Source organism: Mya arenaria, chromosome 13, assembly GCF_026914265.1.
Source record: "Mya arenaria isolate MELC-2E11 chromosome 13, ASM2691426v1".
NCBI classification, from domain to species: Eukaryota; Metazoa; Mollusca; class Bivalvia; order Myida; family Myidae; genus Mya; species Mya arenaria.
This window is the reverse complement of record NC_069134.1, coordinates 68419459-68446039: the sequence shown is the minus strand read 5'-3', so window position 1 is coordinate 68446039 and position 26581 is coordinate 68419459. Positions and strand designations below refer to the sequence as shown.

At 36.5% G+C, this 26581-nt stretch overlaps 1 protein-coding gene across 1 annotated transcript; it reads right to left on the bottom strand.

Moving 5' to 3' along the window:
• Nucleotides 1-964: 964 nt before the first annotated feature.
• On the bottom strand, nucleotides 965-25139 carry LOC128214766 (adhesion G protein-coupled receptor L2-like). The gene is made up of 21 exons (XM_052921405.1): nucleotides 24982-25139; nucleotides 22022-22179; nucleotides 20704-20846; nucleotides 20023-20144; nucleotides 19092-19537; nucleotides 18742-18847; nucleotides 18461-18564; nucleotides 13614-13796; nucleotides 13177-13360; nucleotides 12742-12862; nucleotides 12270-12453; nucleotides 11474-11650; nucleotides 10845-10948; nucleotides 8795-8878; nucleotides 8174-8276; nucleotides 6481-6634; nucleotides 5472-5538; nucleotides 5273-5339; nucleotides 4372-4466; nucleotides 3018-3186; nucleotides 965-2534 (listed from the first exon to the last, which is right to left on the bottom strand). Exons 1-21 carry the CDS (start codon nucleotides 25085-25087, stop codon nucleotides 2346-2348), a joined length of 3066 nt encoding a protein of 1021 aa, XP_052777365.1. The 5' UTR covers nucleotides 25088-25139; the 3' UTR covers nucleotides 965-2345.
• Nucleotides 25140-26581: the final 1442 nt, after the last annotated feature.

The following is a 26581-nucleotide window of genomic DNA, read 5'->3' as shown; positions in this document are numbered from 1 at the left end:
TCATCCTTGATAATTGATATATTTATTTTCTGCTTTATACTTTACGATTCTCAACATCATGATTATTTCTGGTAAAAATGATAAAACGCATGCTAATATATTCAAATGTTGTTCTTTAATTCTTTCAGGAAAATGTTTCATTGATCAAGGAAATAAATTATCTTTGTAAGGATTTGAATATGTCCAGAATACAAATCCATGACCTTGATGCTGCGAAGAACAGAACATGAAGAAGGAAAAAGGTGGAGAATATCCCGATATCTACACTGTCGTTCTGATGTTATTTATTTAAGATAAAAATTGCAGTTTGTTTCTTTGGTCACTTTTACATTTAACTTCCTCCTAACACATACATTTTTGTTAATGTTTGTATACATGTGAATCTTATTGTAATAATATGTGTTTTTAGAATGGTCTTAAAACCTATGCAAATGTTTAACATTCCAAATGTTAATAATTTATAGTATTATAAGTATACATGTATTGAAGGTTGTTTTAAGTATAAAAAGTCGTTAGCAGTAAAGAGTCCTGTCATGGGAGTTTTTTTTAATTATCAACTTTAAACGATATTAAACCAAGTGATTGGACCAAAAATCAAAGTTATATCATTACATGCAAAAACAAAATGAAACAAATATGAAAAATAGCTACAATTAACTGCTAATGAGTCGCATTACTGGAAAATGTCCCTTTCCTTCACTGGACTCATTTTTTGCACAAAAGTATAATATATAAAATCTTTAATACAATAATATTTTGATATCTAAAAGCATCATTGTGAGTGAACTTTCTTCATCTGTAAGGGTAAAAATTAAGTCAATTTGTATCCCATATTTCATTATAACTACTCTTGTTCAAGTACACTGCTGGACTATATGACTGTTATCATAAGCCTATGTTTTGTACGGCGACTAGTGACTACAAGTTTGGACACTTCTTTGTTAGGAAATACTGTAACAAGACATTGCTTTTAATGAGTTTATTGCTTTTGAAGCATGTCGATACAGATAAAAGTATATACTTTAAGATAAGTATCAAACAAAAAGTGTGCTGAAATGACTTTACACTGAGTGATATCACAGCGTTTATATGAGTTCAACTTCGATTTAAAATAGAATATATCAAAGGTTCTTGAAGAACCCTTAAAGCGAATTTGTACTTTAAGAGGGTAATTCAACACGATTATTGCATTGTAAACAATCACAATTATCACATTTCTACGTACAACATCGCCCCTAGGTACAATAAACCTCCTAAATACAATATCGCTCCTAGGTAAAATATCGCTCCTAGATACAAAATACCTCATTGGTACAAAATCGCTCTAAGGTACAAAATACCTCCTAGGTACAACATCGCTCCAAGGTACAAAGTACCTCCTAGGTACAACATCGCTCTAAGGTACAACATACCTCCTAGGTACAACATCGCTCCAAGGTACAAAATACCTCCTAGGTACAACATCGCTCTAAGGTACAAAATACCTCCTAGGTACAACATCGCTCCAAGGTACAAAATACCTCCTAGGTACAACATCGCTCTAAGGTACAAAATACCTCCTAGGTACAACACCACTCCTAGGTACAAAATACCTCCTTGGTAACAAGATCGCTCCTAGATACAAAATACCTCCTACACAAGATCGCTCCCAGGTACAAGATCGCTTCTGTATGAAATACTTCCTAGGTACATGATCGCTTTTTAGAACAAAATGCGTTCTAGGTACATGATCGCTCCTAGGAACAAAATGCGTCCTAGGTACATGATCGCTCCTAGGAACAAAATGCATCCTAGGTACAAGATCGCTCCTAGGAACAAAATGCGTCCAAGGTACAACATAGCAACTCGCCCCAGCACTAGTTAAGCATTGCTTTCTTAGCATTCTTTGAACAAACAAAATTGATCCACACAATATTGAACAAGCACATTAAATATTGAGACACCGGTACATAATTATCAGTTTTTAAATAAAACACACAGTTAAGCTTGGCAAGAAGTTCCGTCCATATATCCATACGAATATTTTATTTTCAGAGTAATTTCTTCATGAACTTTTGCGGATCCTCATCCATATTTGAATGTATTTAACATGCCGTCACTTTTAATCCACAATTCTCTTATTGCACGAAGCGCACGCTGTGTGTTAAAGAGTCAACGCATACAGGTATGATTTACAACAACATAGACTATGTGTCATAATCATGCACGAGTCACACGTGGTTTGTTAACGAGTCAATTCATAAAGGTATGATTTACAACAACATAGACAACGTGTCATTATCATGCACGTGGCGAGTAAATAATTATCATGTAATTTGGTCCTCGTGACACCTGGACCCGGACGTTCACGCATCACTGGACGTGCAGTGGTCCTTGCCGTTGGCGGTTTTAGAGTCGTCGGAGAAGCCTGGCTCCGAGCGGTGGTGGAGCTGGAGGCCGCTTGAGTGACCGGAAGTGTTCGCCTTGGTGGAGTGGGTACCGCTGGACGTCGGCCTCCGCTTGAAGTTGATAAATCGCTTGTATTCCTTGCGGATCTGAGACGACAAGTGTATGCTATACATGTGCATTAAAGGGATCGTTGGCCCTTCAGAGAGATGCAAAGTTGTATGTTCAAGTATTAAATTATCAAATGAATAACAGCCAATTGAATTACACTTTGATAAAGTGTCCTCAGGTTACTTTTCGGCCAGTTGACTCACTAAACTGATTTGATTGCATAGTAGTTATTATTGGCTAAATAATGACCAACGACTAAACATTATGGATAACTTTGACTAAACTGAAAACCGTTTTTATGAAATTGGCTGCTGACCGGTAGGTATTATAATGGAACCATAACTGGCATAATAGGCATACATAAGCAATACCGGGACTTATACTCTATGTTAAACAAATTAATTTAGACCTTCATAACTACAAACCAAATACAACGCAACGATATGTAATGTTAAACGATACGACAAATCAAATTAAGAAAAAAAAAACAGGTATGTTTATTGCTTTTACAAGACTTCTACCTTTTTATTGAGTACACAGTGGAATACGAAGATGAATAGGCCCTGGAGGGAGTTGAAAATGGTGAAGAGGTATGCGAATGGAAGGGCCTCCTCACTGATATAGAAATAGCCGAACACCCAAGTGAGGCCAAGCAGCACTTCAAGAGCCAAGGCTCCTTGGATCCACACCCTGAAAAAAGGAATTAAATATGGTTAAGATCGATAAGGTCAAATCGACACCGGGCCTCTTAAACTGATGCTCTGCTTTTGCTCTTGGGTTCGTCCACAAGAAAAGTAGGGCGTTGGATTTAACAATAAGATGTTACAGCCCACGAAAAACTTGTTTCATGACACCATTTTTATTGGGATCTTTATCAACATGGCGTTCTTTCCAAAACTCAGCTTTGTTCACGAGGGCGGCCGGTAAATTAGGCTTCCGAATTCCGAGACACGCTTCAAAGACTGGCCTAATTCGTTAAGCCACACCTTGGCATGACATATACGGTTGTAAATATGGTGAAGGTAGGTGGACAGTCCACAAAAAAAGCAAAACTGTTGGCGTACATCGCAATCAAATAAACACCACCAAATGAATGACCATATCGACATGCACAAGTGTAAACATTGAAGGTATCTCTTGTGGCGTGTTGACATAAACACTTTTTTCTTACGGTGCATATTGCTTGAAAGGTTGCTTGAAAACAGGAACAAATGTTAAAACCAAAGCGCTGAAAGTGCGGTGAGAATGTATCACATCATTTACATTTCAGGTTTTACAATATATTTTTTACATTTAATTGAAAAAGAACCTGTCTAGAATAAATTTATTTTCTTCAAGAAATTCTGAAATAAGCAATGCATATTCATATTGAAACTGTTGTTGTTGTTTTTTCGACGAAACGTAAAATAAACCAATGTTTAAATGGATCAATGCAGGCTCAAGCGAATCTCTGTGAAAGCATTTTTTCTTTATACAAATAAAACGTTTTCTATAGTATCATGCAGACACATGTTTTTGCATTTGTATTTATATCGATAGGACGAACGAACTCGAGCCTCATTTGCTTTGAATCAGCTGAAATTAGTATAGTACATATATATTTTCTCCCTTTTTTATGAATGGGGACAGGACTCAGAGATTTGTGATATATCTACTAAATTCCAAAGGTTGTGAATTCTATTTTAACCAAAGAAACAAAGCAAAGCTTCATATACGATCCTGGGTTTGACTTTAAGGATGGTCTAAGACTGCATTGAAACATATATGTGTCCGAATACCCTGTAATATGCATATTATATATATTATATCTACATACCTGGCTTATTGCAGTCACACTTATTATTTCATAATCATACATACTGATTAACTACCGACCTTATGTTTCCTGTCGGAGACTTGTCCTTCGTGAAAACATACTCTGAATGTTTACACACCGCTGTCATGGCGTATATCAATATCAACAGGTTAACCTGCAATATGGAAGAAAAATACCAACTGTTTATCCGAATTGGAAATCCCACCAAGAAGTATAGGAATGTAAAAGTAATGTTAAGCGAATGTAACAACAGTTCATAGAACAACTCTCTAACAAAAATAACATGTACACACCTTTTGTTACTACTTTTAAATGTCAAACGGGCTTTTGTTCCTTACAATTATCATAATATAGGATATAGATGTAACAAAGGGGATTAATTGTGTAGTTAGCTGAAATATAGGTATGGTTCTTGAACATTACACTTTCTCTCGTTATGTTCTATCATTGTATGAATTTTTGATGATTTCTATCAGGCTGTTTTAAAGTTATGCTCCAAACAAGACAAGGTAACAAAGGACAGTAACTCTGCGATAAGCATAAATAGAGCTATGGTTCTTGTACACTGCAATCCTCGCTTTACCATCGTATGTGGTTTAATAAAATTACATCCAGTAGTTTTCAAATTATGCTCCGGACAAGAAAAGTAGCAACGGGAAGTTATGGTTCTTCTTCACTGCACTTCTGCTCGTTGTGCTTTACTTTCGTATGAAGTTTAATTCAATTCCATTCAGTAGTTTTTAAGTTTTACTTCGAAAAAGGAAAATGTAACGGTCGACTATTCAACAGGTTACTCCAATATACTCCCTCAAACTTCGTTTGTCGGGGGTATAAAGACTGAATAACAGTCCAAATTAGTTTGAAAAGTGCTAAAATTATTTACGAAGACTTATTTTCAAACGGTATCAAACCAGAACAATAACAACAAAAACAACAACAGCTACTTTTCAACATACGTACGAGTAAAATAAATGCTACGGGACCGGCGAAGCTCCATAAAAACTTTCTGTCCGATGTCAACCAGCAACTGCAAAAGGAACCGCCATATTAGGTAAGTCAAATACTAATATATTACAATACACATTTTCTTTTGTACAATGAAACAACTCATTTAAATCCATGTTGTTGTAAAGATGATTGTTAGGAATAAACAACTCACTATTTCTCAGTATCATATCCATCATGATAAACTATAGCAGATATTCCAACAATTAAAAGTGGAAATCCTGAAAAATAACAAAACATTTGCATAATGAAATCAAATTATTTGCTCATACGTAAACTTAATTATAAAAAACATTGCTATTTTATATGTGTTAGCTATATATATTTATATTTATATATAGATTACTGATATACATTATTCAAACCGAGAAAATTACGTCCGTACCCAACGAGGTAGTATTATTTAAACGGCCACGATACGTATTACACCCGACGAGGAATTAGTGTTTTGGCCACACGTCACATCCGACTTGATGGTAGTGTTTGACCTGCTACGAACCGTACCATATCCGATGAGGTAGTTCTATTTGACCAAAGTTCGTACCAAATCCGACGAAGAAGTTGTATTCTACCACGGTACGTACCATATACGACGAGATAGTAGTATTTTACCAAGGTACGTACCATAAGACGACAAGAATGAAGTATTTGACACTTGACCTAACACGATACATACTATATTCGACGAGGTTGAAGTATTTTACCCCGGAAAGTACCATATCCGACTATATTTGGTAAGATTTACCATTTGCGTTTTATCTTTATTAAGGATTATTGGGATAAGAGTGAGGTTTGTGCACATAAACTGGTTTAAACCACCAGTAAATTTACATTTTACTGACTGTTCCAAGGCGGTACCTAACAATTCTTGATAAGCATACCAATTATTTTCTTATATATATATATATAGTATTTATGCACTGTGCTGTTTGTAGAATTTTGTGCTGTTCTATGTTTCTTGTTTGTGATTTTGTGTTCTATGTCTTTGGCGTTTGCCCATTGCCACTAAACCGGGTTTATCTTTAAACTTTTCGCTACTGAGCATGTTTCTGTAGCTTTTTGCATAAATATAGATGGTAGTATTTGATTCTTGGTCTGCCTCGATACGTTCGCTATCCGACGAGATGGTACAATTGTAGTATACAATTTACAAGGATACGTACCATATCCGACGAGATAGTAGTATTTGACCCTTGACCTGGCGGCATCAAACACCTGGACGAGCATGAAGAGAATGTGGATACCCTCAAGAAGCATCCAGAAAAAGCTTGATGTGAAGAAGAAGTGCAGCACGCCCGCGATCACCGCACACGCGATCTTAAATATGACGTCATTTCAGAAAATCTGTTAAACGATTACTTGTAGAAATATTTAAGTTGAGAAAGCTTTGTTTGTCCCCATTGATCTGACAAGGAGCCTGACACAAACTAACGAGTGACCTTAAAGGCCTATTTTCAGCCTTCTTAAAGTTTTTTAAGCCTTCTATAAGTGTGCCCCCCCCCTTTAACTTAATCTTTATTGCCCTAAACTTTCTATCAGATCTCAGATCTGAATGTCCTGCAGGACTTTTAAGAAATGGTAGATTTATTAGAAATAAAACAAAAAACATCTTAATATCATACTAGTATATTTGTTCACTTTTACAAATTATATTAAATTTATTATAGCAGTGCTTTAGAATATTGAGAATACTACGTTGTATAAAATAAAGCCTATACATATGATTTATAATACACACGTGTACAACATGATTGGAATGTATTGCCAATGCATTTTGTTTAAACAAGATTTAGTAATGTATTTGTGAGACAATGAGATTATCTATTCTAAAAGTGTCGTCAACTTTAAATAGCCCAAAGTGAATAAACAAATTCACAGGAAATCGCCCCTGCTGTGACACAAGGGCAATTAACAAGAGATGCACAGTACGGAATCACCATGCCAAACATTTCTTAAAGGCCTAGTTTAAGCCTTCTATAAGTTACCCCCCCCCCCACCCCTTCCCTGTATTTGTACAACACAACCTCTGTTAATTAATCTTAATCTTATTGCATAATTGTCTTATCAGATCTTCAATCTGAGAATCCTGCTGTGTAGTTTGGGATGTTTTATTATAAAAATGGGCCCTAAATGGCCCTCAGCCAATAAACGAACACACATGAAATTGGCCCCTATGGTGACATCAGAGCAATTAGCAGGAGATGCACAGCAGGGGAGTATTATGCCAAACATTCCTCAAACTAGGCCTTTAAACTAGACCTTAAATCGGCATGCCATGACAATTCAACGGACATCGCCAGTTCGCCACCATTTCCTAAGACACATAGTTTATGTCAATTGTCACAAATTTGGCATTACATACTATCTGAAACTGAAAGTCTTTGGTACAAACAGTAACATAAGTTTGGATCGTTCGCAGATATAAATCATTCAAATACAACTGAATGTAAACAGGCATTTTTGCACGTGACGAAAACTGGTTTTAGAAACACGATCGATTCCTTTACCTTTGTAGAAACCAGAACTGGTGTTCATTTTGAGAAGTCATGCACAAGTTCCCCATATTGTGATCGAACCCATAACCTCTTGGGTAGGAGGCGGACTCATTTAACACTCTGTCATTCTCGACCTGGCGTATATCGAATCCAAGAACCGCTCTAATGAGCTGCGGATAACTAAACCGCTATATCATTCTCCACCAGGCGGGGATCGATTCCATGACCTTTTCGATGAGGGGCGGACGATTATACCACTATATCACTCTTGACCTGGCAGGGATCGAACCCACAACCTTTTGGATGAAAGGCAGGCAACTATACTACAATATCCCTTTTGACCCTCTATTCTTGTACATACCTTATCATCCGTCCTCTGTATACCAGCAAGGAAGAGGATTTCCGCCACGAAGATCGCGAACACGAGATGTTTGTGGATTGAGTTCCGCTCCCCGTTAACGGATCTGAAACAAAGTTGGCCGGTACGGAGATTATGGGGTAGAGGTTTGCAATATAACGTGTGTTCTTAATACAGAAAGAAGTGAGTACGGTTTCGTAATTATATTATTTAAGCAAATGATTACTAGCGCCGTTTAACTCATGCATGCCCATGAAAAAGGAAAGGCAGGGTACTACAAACCACTTGATAACAACTTGACAGACGATTGTTATAGTGTACACGCTAAGAGGTTAGATAAAGTGTTTGCTCTTAAGTTACTTAACTTCCTTATACATGAAATGAGTAAGTTGTAAGTAAAGAAGAACACTGACAACTGAGGCATCCAGTAGTCTAAAACAAATAAGTTGTTCGAAACAGTTTTTAAATCATGAAAATATTATTCAAAATAATCCATGACTTCAAGAAACACAGGTCTTTTCAATAAAATAGTTACTTTTTGAATGATTGGTTTAATTTGCTGTTGCATGCATATAAATTCTACAATTAAGACAGTCATTCGATTAAATATGAAGTAAACCGTACCGAGAGGCGGAGCCTGCATAGTTACTACCGCCACTGTTACCCCGCTCGTCGGCGCTGCTACGATGTCCTTTGATGAAGCGGCAACTGTAAAATGAAAACCACTCATGCAGCAAATGTCACGTGTTAGTTTATAAGGCAAGAAAGTTGGTGTCTACCATGCTTTAGTTAAATCAATTAGAATCGGGTTGCTAGTCGTTATACTCATTTTCACTAACATATTCATATTAACCCTGCCCGGTACAGTATGCACAAAGACTGGCCTTTTCTAGGAACCTTTAACACATACCTTAGACTGCATTGTAAACAATTGTCCAAGAAAATGCATTCTCTGGGATATTTTCTTTTAATTAAGAGATTTAAGATCTTAGGATAAACGTCTACGAAAGCTATCTGGTTAGGCAAGCAATTGTATAAAACAATAACAATTATTCTATTATGCTTGGGTATAAATCAAATGAAGTCATAACCACATTCGGACTCGTTAGCAACATCATATCTCCTGAACATTCGAAGTATTGCGTACTAAAACGTCATGCATTCAGGACTTCTACAAAAGGTTTAATTAATTTTATAACCGGTAACATATTGTTGTTCTCTAATAAACAAATGTATTTGGCCACTGTCACAATGAAGTGTTCACATTTACCAAACAGGGAACCACAAAGAACCACATGTGAAACCATATTTTATTAAGCATTTTCCTAACTTAAATATCCAAAGGGTTGAATCCTTACACAAGTGTACAGGAAGTGGACATTATTACCAAACACGATAGAAATAATCCCTAAATTTAAAAAAATTCTTCTTTTCGCTTGGGTTAATTTTTTACCTGACGTATGTGGATTAATTCTTTCCCTGAGGTGTATGGATCAATTGTTTCCTAGAGGTATATGGATTAATTGTTTCCTTGAGGTATATGGATCAATTGTTTTCTTGAGGTATATGGATCAACTGTTTACATGAGGTATATTGATTAATTGTTTCCTTGAGGTATATGGATCAACTGTTTACCTGGGGAATATGGATCATTCGTTTCCCTGAGGTATATGGATCAACTGTTTACCTGAGGTATATGGAGTATTTGTTTCCCTGAGGCATATTTGTTTCAATTGTTTCGTTGAAGATTATGGATCAATTGTTTACCTGAGGTTTATGAATAAATTGTTTCATTGAGGGTTATTGATCAATTGTTTACCTGAGGTATATGGATCAATTGTTTCCTTTAGGTATATGGATCAATTGTTGCCTTGAAGTTTATGGATCAATTATTTACCTGAGGTATATGGATCAATTGTTTACCTGAGGTATATGGATCAAGTGTTTCCCTGAGGTATATGGATCAATTGTTTCCTTGAGGTATGTGGATCAATTGTTTACCTGAGGTATATGGATCAATTGTTTACCTGAGGTTTATGGATCAATTGTTTCCATGAGGAATGTGGATCAATTGTTTACCTGAGGTATATGAATTAATTGTTTACTTGAGGTGTCTGGATCATTTTTTCTTACCTGAGGTATATGGATCAGTTGTTTCCCTGAGGTATATGGATCAATTGTTTCACTGCGGTACATGGATCAATTGTTTACCTGAGGTATATGGATAAATTGTTTCCCTGATGCATATGGGTTAATTGTGTACTTGAAGTTTATGGATAAATTGTTTTACTGAGGTATACGGATCAATAGTTTCCTTTAGGCATATGGGTAAATTGTTAACTTGAGGTATATCGATAATTTTTTACTTGAGGTATATTGATCAGTTGTTTCAATGAGGTAGATGGATCAATTGTTTACCTGTGGTATATGGATCAATTGTTTACCTGATGTATATGGCTTTATTGTTAACTTAAGATGTATGGATCAATTGTTTCCCTGAGGTATATGGATCAATTGTTTAACTCAATAATGGATCAATTTTTCACCTAAGCTATATGATGGATCATTTGTTTACTCGAGTCATATGGATCAATTGTGTACCTGAAGTGTATATATCATTTGTTTAACTGAGGTTAAAATCATTTTTACTGAGCTATGTGGATAAATTATTTACCTGAGACAGACAAAAGTAAGCCAGCTGAAGAAACAGCAAATGACAGAGATGATGATCCCGGCGTAGGTGATGTATGACAGGACCACCGTATGTGCACCCTTAATCTAATGACAGATGATTGTATGGGTTGTAAAAGTCAGATGATCATATTAGGTATAACACTCAAACGATCATATACATTTGTTATTTGAGACAAATGATTACATTTGCTTTTAGAGACATGTATTCATATACTTAATCAGATTCAGATGGTCAAATACGTTATTAGAGTCACATGATGATATTTTCCATAGACAGATGGTCATATGCATGTATGCTATTATAGACAGATAAGCATTTAGGTTATTCGAGACGAATGATTATATGGGTAACTAGAAACATATGATCACATTATATATGAAAAGTTGTTAACATATGATATTAGAAACATATTATTATATAGTTTATTTAAGTCAGATGAGTGTAACTATCTTTAAAGACAGATTAGCATATCCATTTAAAAGAGAGATGATCCAATTGTATGTTTTTGCAACATGTTGTAAGCAGTGCTTAATTCAACGCAAATGTGCTCACCTGCCGCCGCGACGAATGAGAGCGCGATATAAAGGAATAGAAGTACGTTTGAATACCTCTGTTTTATGGATGTCCATGAGAACGGCGAAACTGGTGAGGTGGTCACAGCGACAAAACGTGTGGGTATTGTTAGTTTTGTCCAGGGCACAGCCCTTCTGGGACCAGGAGCCCGTGAAACCAAGGCTATAGTTCCAAAAAGAACATTTCTGTTGGTATCGCTCAACCCCGTCTACCTGCGTACCAAGTAAAAATGTTTATCATTAGTGCACCACAGTTCCCATGACAGGGACGAATACAGAATTAGACGTAGGAGGAGAGTTACCTATGGGCGTAACCTTTTGACCTTCGCCCCTTCCTCATAACCGATATTGTTATGTACTAAGGTGTTGGCATGGGTGTTTGCAAGTATACCGGACCCAACGAAAGATTGAACAGTTTCTTATCCAAAGTGATGATCCAAAATGGTGCATTTCGGGCGTATTTTGATCTTATTGTTTTCTTATATTGAAATAAAATGCACACTTGGACAATTTGTTGCGGTTATGGGGGACGCGCACTCACCTGGATACGCTTATGCATGGTTATACACTTGGTATGTGGAAGAAAGATATCTAATACACCAAAAAGACTAGCTAGCATCTACAATATAGAAATTAAAATAATATATATTGCGCTTAAAGGATAATCTCAGGTAGAAACATATAAATAGTTGGTAAATTCAAACTACATGTTGTCTGGGTCGTTTTCTTATTTGATTTAAAGCGGTTCTCTCATGAAATGGAATTTCTCCGTCGGAATGTAACCCTATGCTTGGTTTAACGGTGTAGCTACGACTGGCATATACCAACATACCTTTTCCGTTTTAAATGCTATTATAACTGGTTCTGTCAGCTTCACCTGCCCCTCAGTTCCTCCGAGAGTGGCGCTCAACACGCGGCTGGCCACACGACGCTCTGACCTCACATCAGCTGATTGCTGTGGTTCCAACAGTTCGCCAAATGTTCGATACTCGAGAAATACCGCCCGCGAAACGCCGAATTGAATTGCAGATTATGTTTATTTTAATAAAAGAGGGATCTTATACTTAAAAATGCCAACCATGTTGTACATGTTTATGTAATTGGCTGTAAGAGTTTCTAAAAACAACAAATATGGTATTACTTTCAACATTATATTTCTTATTCTATATCAGCCATTTCCATTTCAAAAATAAAAAGTTAAAAATACCACATTAAATATTTAAACATTTCTTCACAACCTTTTCGTGAACTTAAACAAATATGAAATATATTTTCAGGTTTATTTTAAACTTTATTTGACCATACCTGAGCTATGAGCTAATAAATCTTCCTCGGGTATGTAGAAAGAGTTGTCCTCCCTATGAAACTTCACATTTCTCTCCCCTGGAAGCGTGTTCGCCATTGACAACACGTGCACTTCAGCCGCTAAAATCAGACGATTCCATACATATATTTAGCGTGTATTATATGTACAAATTTTAGTCATCTCTACATGGAAACACTTCCAATTTGTTATTTAATAATATATTTGTGTAACCGTTCCGATGGTCATGGCAAGCTTTTAACATTGACGCTGAAATAAGAAATGAAATACTGTTGACCGTCAGGAAATCGTTTTATAAAACCAACAACCCTAGTTGAATTGATTTCTTAACACATTGTTCCCTGCGTTTACCTAATTTACCAAACACCACGTCGCTTAAGTATAAGAACATCACCTTTCAACTTTGAAATGTTACCTATGTTCTCGTCCTCAATCGTCTGAACCCCGGGTTCCGTGAACGTTGCCGCCATCGCCAAAGTCACGTTCTCGACGGAACGCATGAGGGAGGCGGCAACGATCCGTTGTGACGCCGGCTCCATTCCCGCCCACGTGCTCTTCTTATCATTGGCGACAAGACCGCTTCCACACTTTAGGATGTCCTAAAATGAGCATTATTACATTTCAAAAACTGTGGATTCAATATGATTGCAGAAGTTCCGATGCAATAGTAGCAGCAGCAGCAGGAGCAGCAGCAGCAGTAGTAGTAGAAGCAGCAGTAGCAGTACCACCTCCACCATAACCACCACCATAACCACCATCGTAAACAACAGGACTATCTGGTAATGAACTAAAGCAACCCTACTACTGCATGGTCTGAATGTTAAATATTGAAGTTACACACTAAATGAATACCTTTATGATGGTTTTTGCCTGTGATGCGTTGTTGGGCTTTGCGCGACCAGCCGTCTCCAAGAGGACGGTCGTCTGGTAGAGATCCTGTTCAGACATGGCCGGGATTTCGCCCGCGGCCGCCAAACTTCCGGTGAACGCGAGCGCCGCCTCTGTGTTACAGGGTTCCTCCAGAAACGATTCGCTCTGAAAATAAAGAATACAACAAATGTGCATTTTTAAATCAATACCAAAACAAAAGACTGTGTAAATCACGTCTCTGATGCTTTATGGGACACATACTCAAAGGAATGCCAGGGTTTCTATGAATTTATTTCTAAATGCAGATTGGCACAGTGGTTGCGGGATTGACAAACTCCCTCAATTCCAATTTCCGGCTAACACGAACGGTAATGAAGGCCATAACATGAAGAAAGCACAAACATACGAGTTATTTGTCAGAAATTGTTAAAAACAGTTTATATAATTATTGAATAATGTTTGGAAAGGAGTTAAGATAATAGGATATGGCATTGCATTTAATGCATTTTTAGATTTCTCAATCACTGAAAGCGTCCGTAAAATAATGGAAAACTGCAGCGTCTAATGATTAAATCGTGTACGCCGGAAGTACATTAACCAAGCCACTAATTCATCTAGATCTACAAATGCATTTAATTGTATAATGCAACTTTATGAAACAACAGATTCGGCAGACATGAACATTTAAGACATTTTACCGGGGGATCTATAGCTGTTGCATGCATGCATTACTTTCACAATCAGCAGAATTATGCAGCGTTGCAAATAACCAGTATATTCTTGATATCAGACGGAGTTAAATGAAGCAACACTCATTGTTAAATACATTGATTTCTCTATTATTATATTTGATAAACGAACTAAACAACATTCATCGAGTAAATCAAGTTTGAAATGCGTTTATCACAAACGATTTTCACATGTTTTCGTATCGTCATCCTACAGCAGACACCCTCACAATAACTGCATGTAGAAAAAGCATTAGGTGTTGAGGTTCTGCATTAATGTGAAGACATAGGGCATGTCAGTTTAAACATTATATATTTTGCTTGTTAAGAAAGTTATGATAACTATTCCGAAGTCGTCACCCTAGCAAGATGTTGCGCGAGTGTGTGGTCTTGTGTTTTAGGGGAAACCGAAGTATCCAGGGAAAACCCACGTGACCGACTTGGTGACCACTAGCCAAACTCACATGCGCCAAAATATTTATGCAAAAGGCTGCAGAAACATGCTCAGTAGCAAAAAGTTTAAACATAAACGTAAAGAAATAGAACACAAAATCACAAACAAGAAACATAGAACAGCACAAAACTCTACAAACAGTACTGTGCATAAATACTATATATATATATATATATATATATATATATATATATATATATATATATATAATTGGTATGTTTATCAATAATTGTTAGGTACCGCCTTGGAACAGTCAGTTAAATGTAAATTTACTGGGAGTTTAAACCAGTTTATGTGCACACACCTCACTCTTATCCCAACAATCCTTAATAAAGATAAAACGCAAAAGGTAAATCTTATCAAAGTATGCATTAACTTGAGGAAACTTATCAATAAAACAAATAATAATAAAAAACGAAGAGAGAAAACCCCAAGTACTTCTATGATTAGAGATCCCAACTCTATCTGCAGACGGAGGGAAACAATTCAGAGCACCTAATGTAAATACTTTTTAACGATACGATGCAGTCATCGTTAGAAACCAAAAACATCACACACAGTGTGCCTTATTAAATAAAAGGTTTAAAACTGTGTGATCATAGAGTTTCATAATAAAAAGCATCATTGTACTAAAACTGGGAACAAATAAAGAAAAACATTATTAAAAATAAAAGCGACTTTTATATGCTATTCTCTCCTTCCAAATGATTTGAAAACGTTAAATATTTAAGGAAAATTAAGTCACAGCCAAAGCACTCGGAGTCAGTCAACACGTGTTCGCCAAAAAAGGTTTTATAGATAACATGAATTAGCAAATTCTTCATAAAAATCAAAGCAATGAAAGTTTAGTTATGAAAGGATGCTATATTCAACCCAATATTTTGTTTCAGGTATTTATCTTCAAAAACAAGAAGGCAAGTGCTCTTCAAAATATTGCCTTTATATCCACGGTTTAAATAAAATCCAAGTAATTCATTCCGTCTATCTGCCCAACTACATGCTGGAAACATTTTAATTTTACGAATTTTCTTTAAAACATCACCATAAACATCGGGATGAGCAATACTATCAGCAATGAGCGATTTAAGACTACTATTGTACTTTGATATGAGATTATAATGACTATGAGATTATAATGACCAAATTTTGAGAAAGTTTTCCTTAATTTAAAATATCTGTAACCCTGTTTTAGAAGTTTTTGCGTCATAAGTTTACTGCGAGAGCTGATTTTTTTACATCTGTACATATTCTAACAAATCGTATCAACTGTGCAATAAAAACACCATATTATGGTGAAATAGGAACATCACCATCTAAAGAAGGGTAATTAATTATTTTAAAATTAAAATCATCACGTTTATCATAAAGATTGATGCTCAATATATCTTCCTTTACTTCTAGTTGCAAATCTAAATAGGATGCTTTTAAAAAGGATGTATTAGATTTATTAAGTTGCAATTGTGAAGGGTATATCGAATGAATGTTATCTGTAAACACAGGATTATCTAAACTTAGAATATCATCAATATATCTAAACGTGCTATTGAATTTTTCAACAAGAGCTAGATCTCCAGACTTAAATAATTTTAACATATATTCACTTTCATAGCAGTATAAAAAGAGTTCTGCAGGTAAAGGTGCATAATTGGCACCCATTGAAATTCAAATAGTTTGCTTATATAAACATTTATCAAATTTAAGAAAATAATTATTGAGTACAAAATTTAAAACTTCAATGACATCTGTGCATGTCCAATGGTAAGATATATTTATCTGAGCGATCATTAGAAAAAAAAGCCTTTTAAACATTAACTGCCATGTAAGTAGTTTTCTCCCTCGCAAAAGTTTTTTCGATAAGAGAAGTCAATTTGTTTGTAACTAAAGATTGTGGAATAGATGTATAGAGCGTTGAAAAGTCATAAGTATTAAGTACTGAGACTTTATACCGTCTATTTTCAAAATCATTAACTAAATCTAAAGAATTATTCATAGACCAAACGAGATTAATTCCAGAATTCTTATACACTTTATTACAGTATTTTTTCCCATGTTTTCACATTTTTTCCAAAGCCTGGAATGAGATTCGAACCGGGATCGCCTTGATAATAAGTAAACAATACCATTAATGTTCCATCACACCAGTGATAAACTTTTGCCAATGAACAAACCTTTGCCTTTTTTTTGGTAAACTGACAAACATAACACACGCATAGGCCACACAAAAGGGACTCATTTGGTACTATATATCACGCCTCGGCAGGACACGGGGGATACATTTGGTACTATATTTCATGCCTCGGCAGGATACGAGAGATACATTTGGTACTATATATCACGTCTCGGCAGGACACGAGGGATACATTTGGTGTTATATGTCACGCCTCAGCAGGACACAAGGGATACATTTAGTGCTATATATCACGCCTCAGCAGGACAAGAGGGATACATTTGGTACAATATATCACCCCTGGGCAGTACACGAGGGATACATTTGGGATTATATATTACTCCTCGGCAGGATACGAGGGATACATTTGGTGCTATATATCACGCCTCGGCAGGATACGAGGGATACATTTGGTACTATATATCATGCCTCGACAGGACACGAGGGACACATTTGGTGCTATATAACACGCCTCGACAGGATACGAGGGATGCATTTGGTTCTATATATCACGCCTCAGCAGAACACGAGGGATACATTTGGTGCTATATATCACGTCTCAGCAGGACACGAGGGATAAATTTGGTACTATATATCACGCCTTGGCTGGACACGAGGGACACATTTGGTACTATATATCGTGCCTCGGCATGACACGAGGGACATATTTGGTGCTATATATCATGCCTCGGAAAGACACAAGGGACACATATGGTACTATATATCATGACTCGGCATGACACGAGGGAAACAGCTTGTGCTATATATCACGCCTCGTCATGCATGACACGAGGGACACAGTTGGTGCTATAAATTACGCCTCGGCATGACACAAGGGACACATTTGCTGCTATATCACGCCTCGGCATGACACGAGGGACACATTTGGTACTATATATCACGCCTCGGCATGACACGAGGGATACAGTTGGTGCTATATATCACGCCTCAGCAGGACAAGAGGGATACATTTGGTACCATATATCACGGTTCTACAGGACTTTAAGGATACATTTGGTACCATATATCACCGCTCAACAGGACACGAGGGATACATTTTGTACTATATATCACGCCTCGGCAGGACACGAGGGATACATTTGGTACTATATATCACGCCTGGGCAGGACACAAGGAATACATTTGGTGCTATATATCACGCCTCGGCGGGACACGAGGGATACATTTGGTACTATACATCACGCCTCTGCATGACACGAGGGATACATTTGGTACTATATATCACGCCTCGGCACGCCACGAGGGATGCATTTTGTACTATATATCTCGCCTCGCCAGGACACGACGGATACATTTGGTGCTATATATCACGCCTCGGCACGACACGACGGATACATTTGGTACTATACATCACTCATCGGCAGGACATGAGGGATACATTTTATTCTATATATAAAGCCTCAGCCAAAGAGACAGATACATTTAGTACCTTGTTTGCACATAATAAGAAAACTGTTACCTGTCTGGTAAGACTCTGGACAGCCTGTGAAGTACACTGTTGAACATTTGGTTCCCCTCGCCAGCACACAACTTGGTTCCGAGAACAGTGCCACATTGCATTTCCTATGTAAATGTAAACAAGTTGTTATTTGTACAATCATGAAAACATGTCTGATCATACTTTTTATCATAAATTTAATCATTCATGACATACAACTTTATGTACGAAAGGTTCCAGGCTATCTTGGAAGGAAAGGGTAAGGGCGTGAAATAGAGATACTATATAATCACGTAAAATACCGTGTTCACACTGGACCTGCACGGGTCCGTGGCTGGAGCGCGGCCACAAGATGCCAAACGCCTGTACGGGCGGGCACGTGCTCTCGTAGTTCACTGCGTAACAGCCCTGTCGAGGCAGACAATAGGTTTCTCATTTCAAAGTGCAATAAGGGTTGATAATTGTATATGGTCATGTTATATTGAATGTTTAGCTTTTGATATAAATTTAGAACTACATGTAGACAGTAGAATTGACAAAAATGATAAACCCGTTTGAGTGCCTTTGTTACTAGTATTTAAACTTGCGGTATCGTTTTGTCAACCTTTGTACTTTTAAGACGTGTTAAATTTTTATTGTACGGTAAACATACCTTAAATTTGTCCAATTCAGCTTCCCTTTCTTCCTCTCCAGGCGGCACTGGCAGATTGATTTTGCTTGTAGACAGTTTAGGGTCTGGTGGCGTCCGTGTTGCATTTGAGCCTCTTTCACCACTTGAAGTCGTCCCCTGGTTCTCAGCATCCGTCACAACCGGTTTACCTGTAGTCGAAACGCCAGGATCCTGTGTGCTGCTGGTGTCGCCGTCGGGTCGCGGTGTAACGCTTATCTGCTTGCTGACGTCCGGAAGTTCCGTCGGTTCATCCGTGTGGTTACGCGTCGTCTGGTTGGGACCGACATCGGGTGTCATGTACTGAGTTGTCGGCTGCATGGTCCGCTCTGTTACGATTTCTTTTTCATCAGAAGTGGATTCTTGTTCCGTGACCATCTCCTCAGTGGTGATGACTGGTGCCACTGTAGTGGAGGGAGCTATCGTGGCGGCTGTGGTTGTTAAAGCTTTTAATTTATAGAAAGAAAGATATATCTGGGTTTGTGAAAGATTAAGAAATATTACGGCTACAGGTGATTGATTACTAAAAGTCTATAGTCTATGGACTGAAATGCTGTATTTGATGCTGTTTTTGTAATTTCAGTAATATCAAATCATTATTTGAAGTCAATTTACATTTTTTTTTGGCAGGAACACAGATCATTAATTGATGACAAATCCGTCATTGCATAGTTAGAAAAAGTAACCTGAAATACCAAACGATATGTACATATATATATGATTAAGTAACATACATTTTTATTAAGTTAATATATGTTTAATCTGATTTCTGACCTTTTGAAATTGTACAGTTATATCCTGATTTGAAGGCTTCATACAAAGGTTTTTTTGTTTTTTTTCGCATGCTACCAAGCAACAAGTTCAAAAAATAATTTATAAACAATCGCGAATTAAATATTGGATTTCCCGTATTTACCTGTACGGTTTTGTTCACAGATAAATTGGTGTTCAATAGAACAGTTTTTATCCCTAAGATTCCAATCGTAGTCGAACACAGCACATTTCTCCTTCCCCGGTGACCCCGACGGGGCCCACTCACTGTAGTAAATATTTATATGGCATATTATGGTCTATTGTTTTGGTTGTTGCTGCTGTTGTTGTTATTATTGTTGCTGCTATTGTTGTTGCTTTGTTGTTGTTATTGTTCTTGTTTTAAAGTTGTGTTGTTGATTGATGTTGTTAATGTTATCGTTGTTGTTGTTGTTGTTGTTGTTGTTGTTGTTGTTAGTGGTGGTGGTGGCGTTGATGTTGTTTCCAGTCAGAATGTGAAAGTTGTACATACATAAGGCAATCGCTGGTTGTACGTCTTTATGAAATATCAACAATAATAATATATTAATAATGATAATATAAACAATTTAATTGTTTCCACAAACGATTTTTTTATAATAATCCAAGACAAAACTTATTCTTTAACCTTTCTTTAGCTGCATTTGGACGCATATGTCTTGTGTCATGTATTGACCGCCGAATATGACCTTTGCCTTTGAGAAAGAAAAGAGGAAGAATAATCGGTGTATAACTAGTTATCATAAATCGTAATTCTTTCCTATCTTAAATCTAAAAGCAAACCCTTAAAATACGTAAAGCTACTTACGTTAGTTTCTGGCTAAATTCTTCGTCACTAACCCACTTCCATTGTGCGGTTTCGGCATCAAGCTCTAGCCCCACCCACCAGTGGTGGTGTTTCTTCGACTGTCGCAGGGGAAATACTGTCAACAATTCAGCAACTATACGAGTCTGCAATAAAATATGGGCTATTTTAAACACGAAAGACCAAAACATAATAACATATGACAATTAAGGAAAGACACACATTATCCGAAAACAGACGTACATTATTGTTTAACAGACATGCACTATTCGCAAACAATTTCATTACAGATACGCAAAATAGATAACAGCAAACAAATTATAAGTTACTCACTTATCAAGCACGTATACACGCACGCACACGCACGCACGCACGCACGCACACGCGCACACGCACGCACACACACACACACACACACACACACACACACACACACACTATTCGATACAAAAACACTCATTTTTTAATAACAGATAGAAATGTTTCGATAACAGACTCATACTACTCAATAAAAGACACAGTATTTGATTCAAGATGAAACTTCTCGTTAACAGACACAACTGTTTCGATAACAGACACAACTGTTTCGATAACAAACAAAAATGCTATGATAACAACCACGAATGTTTTACTAACAGACACATACGTTTTGAGAATAGACACATGCTATTCGATGTTTTAATTGTGATGTTTTATTCATAATTATATTTAACTGAGAGTATCTGTCTAATATTGATTCAACATCATCATCATGTCATCATATGCATCATTATCGTCAGCATCAACAGCATACTTATAATCATCATCATCATCGTCATCGTTGTTAGCATCGTCTTCATGTTTGTCTTATGATTATTTGCCATATTTTCATTCTGTTTCAGAGGGCCATATCGAAAATAAGATTCTGTAGTTTTGTACATGATCTTAATATGTCACCTTCTTAAAATAAAGATATTATTATTATTATTATTATTAGTATAACATACACACATTATTCAAAAACAAACATACAATTTAGTTAATAGACCCTCACTTTTCGATAACAGACACGCACTATTTGTTGACAAATACATACTTTTCGTTAACAGACAATCAGTTTTTAATAACAGACGCACACTTTTTGTTAACGGACAGGTACTATTCGATAAAAGCAGTCACTCTCTATTCGTTAACAATAGCACACAACTGGTTAACATACATATACTACTTGTTAAGGTTTACACACTGTTTGATTCCATGCATTTTCTACAGCATCCATTCATTTGCGAATAACAGACACAGGCAACACATTTATTTATTTTATTTAACAATATGCACTTACTCGTTCTTTAACTTCACTAATCACAAGCAGATAACCTCCCATTGTGTCGCACGTGGCAGCTGCTTCCGATTGGGTCTTTAAAATGGTGCTGATGTAGACGCATGAGCGGTAGATTTGCGTCCATGGCTCCGTGCATATTACTTCCTCTTCCGAGGAGGCTATGAAAAAAGACAGGTACTGTTTACAATCAAATCTTATTTCATATACAAAACAACTATGGATCGGTTTGGTCATGATTTGTTAACAGCTGCCAGCGAAGAGTTTGCCAATTAAGACTGAAAGCAAATAAAACAGATTTACCATACTCTGATCACGGATTAACAGAAGCTGAGGCGTATGAAAACAACGTTTGCTACCGGGTTCTCGACCTTCCCAATAGAACCTTATGTGTATCATTACCATCCTGACTTGTTTATGTCAGATTGATAAAAGGTGTGACGTAACAAAAGGTGTTTGTTCCCGGTTTCCAGAGCTTCCGTTACTTTTTCATACATACTCTTATGTTGTTATTGCTATCGCTTTGGTATCATATTTTAGGTTAATTTATGATTTAAAAGACACCTCAATGCATTATTTTAATATCTAGCGCGCTAGTTCACGTAATTTCAGACGCATTGGGGGCTGATCTGAAGAGAGTCAATGATAATTTGTACAGACAAAGTTTTACTACACAAAATCCCGACCTACCCATTTTGGAGCTGTGTAATAGGAAACAAACAATTATTTTAAAATTGTTTCATCTAATGTTGATAAAAGATGAATATTCATAAAGAAGGTAATCACTTAATACAAAATTAGTGAGAAATAGTGTTAATGTCCTTTAACGTTATCAATGTTTCCTAATGACTTTGCTCGTGCGTACTTTTAAAACTAAAAAACAACAGTGTATAATAACTTCCTTATTGAGTTAAGTATAAGACTTCATTACTGAGTCAAATATATATACATACCACAAGCGAATCCGGGGCTACCCCGGTGGCCCCTCCACCCCCCGCCCCCCTATATAAAAAAACAAACAAGCAAACAAACAAACAACAACAACAAAGGGTCCAAGTTTACTTTTTATTTCAATATCAGAAAATAATAATAACGTACGACCAAAATGCAACATTTCGCTAGAAATTATTATAATATACTTTTAGGTTTACCCTAAAAGCCCCCTGTTAACACCTTTTCCGGATAGTGATTTTTTTGTCTTATCAAAGGACGATAAAACGTGCAATCCAACACTCTCAAGACATGATATGTGATGAAAAATGTACCATATAAGTCAATATACCAATAATTTACAAGCATATCATGGCATATGATAAACCTTCATGGTTGGTAAAGCAGCAACAATGTGTGCATGTATTGTTATCAAGGGGTTCTTTTTGGGTGGAGGGGGATATCTTTCCTACCAGATAAATCTAAACACAGCAGATAAAATAATTTGAGAGTAATGTACTATATAGTATCAACATGGTTGCAAATGCTTACATTTTCAAGAGGTGACTTTTGTTGTGTGCAAACAAGTACAGTATAGTTTCTTTAATTCTACGAAGAGCATGTGTCTGATTGGATATCATTAAGAGCAGTAGGGAAAATTATACATGTACTTACAATCATCGTTGGCATCAGATCCTTTGAAAAGAAACAATTATGAAAATAATAGAATGTCGGTATCTCTGTTAAGTCTATGCCACTGATGATATTTTTCCTAGAATCAGTGTTTTTATACAAGTTGTATAGAACCATTGAAGATTTATCAAAGTGATTTGTTTGAATTCTTTTAATTTAGGTGCTTATATTGCAACTGTGATTTTCATTAACAGTTTTTCTTTTACAGCTTGATTTCTAAGCGTTTCCGTTTGCTTTTTATTTTTGATCTTGTGCATATTCAGAAAGGTGAGTTATGTTGGTAATGCATAGTAGTATCATACGTTAATAATAAATCTGCGGAAAGTTGTATAATTGTATAATTATCAATAGTACGAGCACAAGAACGAAAGCAGACAGTGCTCATAAGAAATATAGAATAGAACAGAACTTTTATTTTCGTTTACCAACAAAGAACATAGTCAGACCTTGTAAACACTTAATTTCAAATGTCACATTATGAATTATTTTGTCTTTAAGTCCCCGGGTAAAACTTGAAATGTTAAGAAAGTTAGGATAAACAAAAGCACCGGTTCCTTTCCCTGCATCGACCACAAAAAAAAGATATGACTGTAAAATTACGTAATAACTAAATCCAAATAACAAAATGTAGACCATGATACCTCTCTTTATTTAAGATTGAGAATGCTACTTCAGATTGACATTTTGTTGAATCCTGCGTGTACACCAACTTTTTGTTTGTTATAATTTAAATTCAGTCCAATACCTGCACTCAGAGAAAAAAGTTGCTGTCTTCCGGCCAGGTGCAAATTTCAAAGTAGGTGAATATTCTTAGTAGATATATCTTTTTTGTTGTTTTTCATTGGTTTGGACTTGAATATTAAGGAAATGTATGGTAGTCATATACGTAAAACGCTAAAATTGGCATTATTTCCAATATAAAGTCTGGTCTGTTTGCATCGAATGTATGGGAAGTTAAAAAGTAGTGTGTAACCTAAAACAGTATGGAACCCCTCACGATATTATAAGGTCAGATACTACTAAATCATTTTCAAACATAATCATTGTAAAAATGAAAAAACTACACCTGAAAATATTGATATAACCGTCAGAAATTCTTTAAAAACTAAAATCAAACTATATCTCTATAAACTAATATAAGTCCAAGTTTGAATATTAATGTCAGCTATTTCATTTTTTATTTTAAACACATTTCATTATTGATATTGAAAAGATACTTTTAACGTTTCTATAAACAGCATACACCCTGTGTCGTTATATTAATATTTAAGAGAATGATTAAGCCAAGTTTTTTCGCATTATTTTGAATTCAAGCAATTACAATGGCGTTGGTAACTTACCTTCTTTTAAAATAAACACCAAAATTAAGATCCATAGATTCTTTGAACCCATTCTTAAATTAATGTTACGAATAACTTTTAAATCTTTGCAAAATAAACTCTTCATGTCTTGTTTTATTGGAATCTATCCGCCCATCAATTAACATTCACAAGTAAAAAACCCATAATCATATACGGAAGCTTATATTTATTATGACAAACTTTACTAAAACAATACCGAGAAGCCCACTTAAATATGAGTCAACAATGTACTTCAACTTTTTATACATCGGTTCCTTAAATCAATAAGAAAATCACTGAGCACAAGGTTTAAGAGATAATTTTTAAAGTGACTTCTGCCACAGTGCCCGCTACAATAAAACGGGGAACAAGTTCTGTCACAATACCACTGTAATTTCTTGGCCAGTGCCACTATACAACAATACGGATATTAATTTCTGAAACAAAACCACTGTACAACAATGCGGAGATCAGTTCTGTGACAGTCCTACTGTAAAATAATTACTGTCACAACGCCACTGTACGACGATTTGGAGATAAGTTTCTCTGACAGTGCTAGTGAACAACACTACGTAGAAACATTACTGACACGATGTCACTCCTTAGAAATGCTGAAAACATTTGCTGTCATGGTGCCACTGTGCACTAATTAAGAAACAATTGCTGTCACGGTAACTTTCTACAACAATACGGAGAGCAATTTATGTCACCATGCCACTGTGTAACAATACAGAAACAATTGCTGTCACGGTGCAACTTTGCAACAATACAGAAACAAGTTCTGTCATGGTGCCACTGTGCAACAATACGAAAACAGTTGCTGTCATGGTGTCCATGTACAACAATACAGAAACAATTGCTGTCACGGTGCCACTGAACAACAATACGGAAAACAATTTATGTCACGGTGCCACTGTGCAACAATGCAGAAACAACTGGTGTCACGATGTCACTGTACAACAACTAAGAAACAATTGCTGTCATAGTGCCACTCTACAACAATACGGAGAACAATTTAAGTCACGGTGCCATTGTGCAACAATACACAAACAATTGCTGTCACGGTGCCACTGTGCAACAATACAGAAACAATTTCTGTCACGATGCCACTGTGCAACAATACGGAAACAATTTCTGTCACAGTGCCACTGTGTAACAATACAGAAACAATTGTTGTCACGGTGCCACTGTGCAACAATACAGACACAATTGCTGTCAAGGTGCCACTGTGCAACAGTACGGAAACAATTGCTGTCACGGTGCCACTTTACAACAATACAGAAACAATTGTTGTCACGGTGCCACTGTACAACAATACAGAAACAATTGCTGTCACGGTGCCACTGTACAACAATACGGGAAGAATTTCTGTCACGGTGCCACTGTACAAAAATACAGAAACAATTGCTGCCACGGTGCCACTGCGCAATAATACGGAATTAATTGCTGTCATGGAGAAACTGAGCAACAATACGGAATCAATTGATGTCACGCTGCCACTGTGCAACAACACGTAATCAATTGCTGTCACGGTGCCACTGTGCAACAATACGGAAACAATTGCTGTCATGGAGCCACTGCGCAATAATGCGGAAACAAT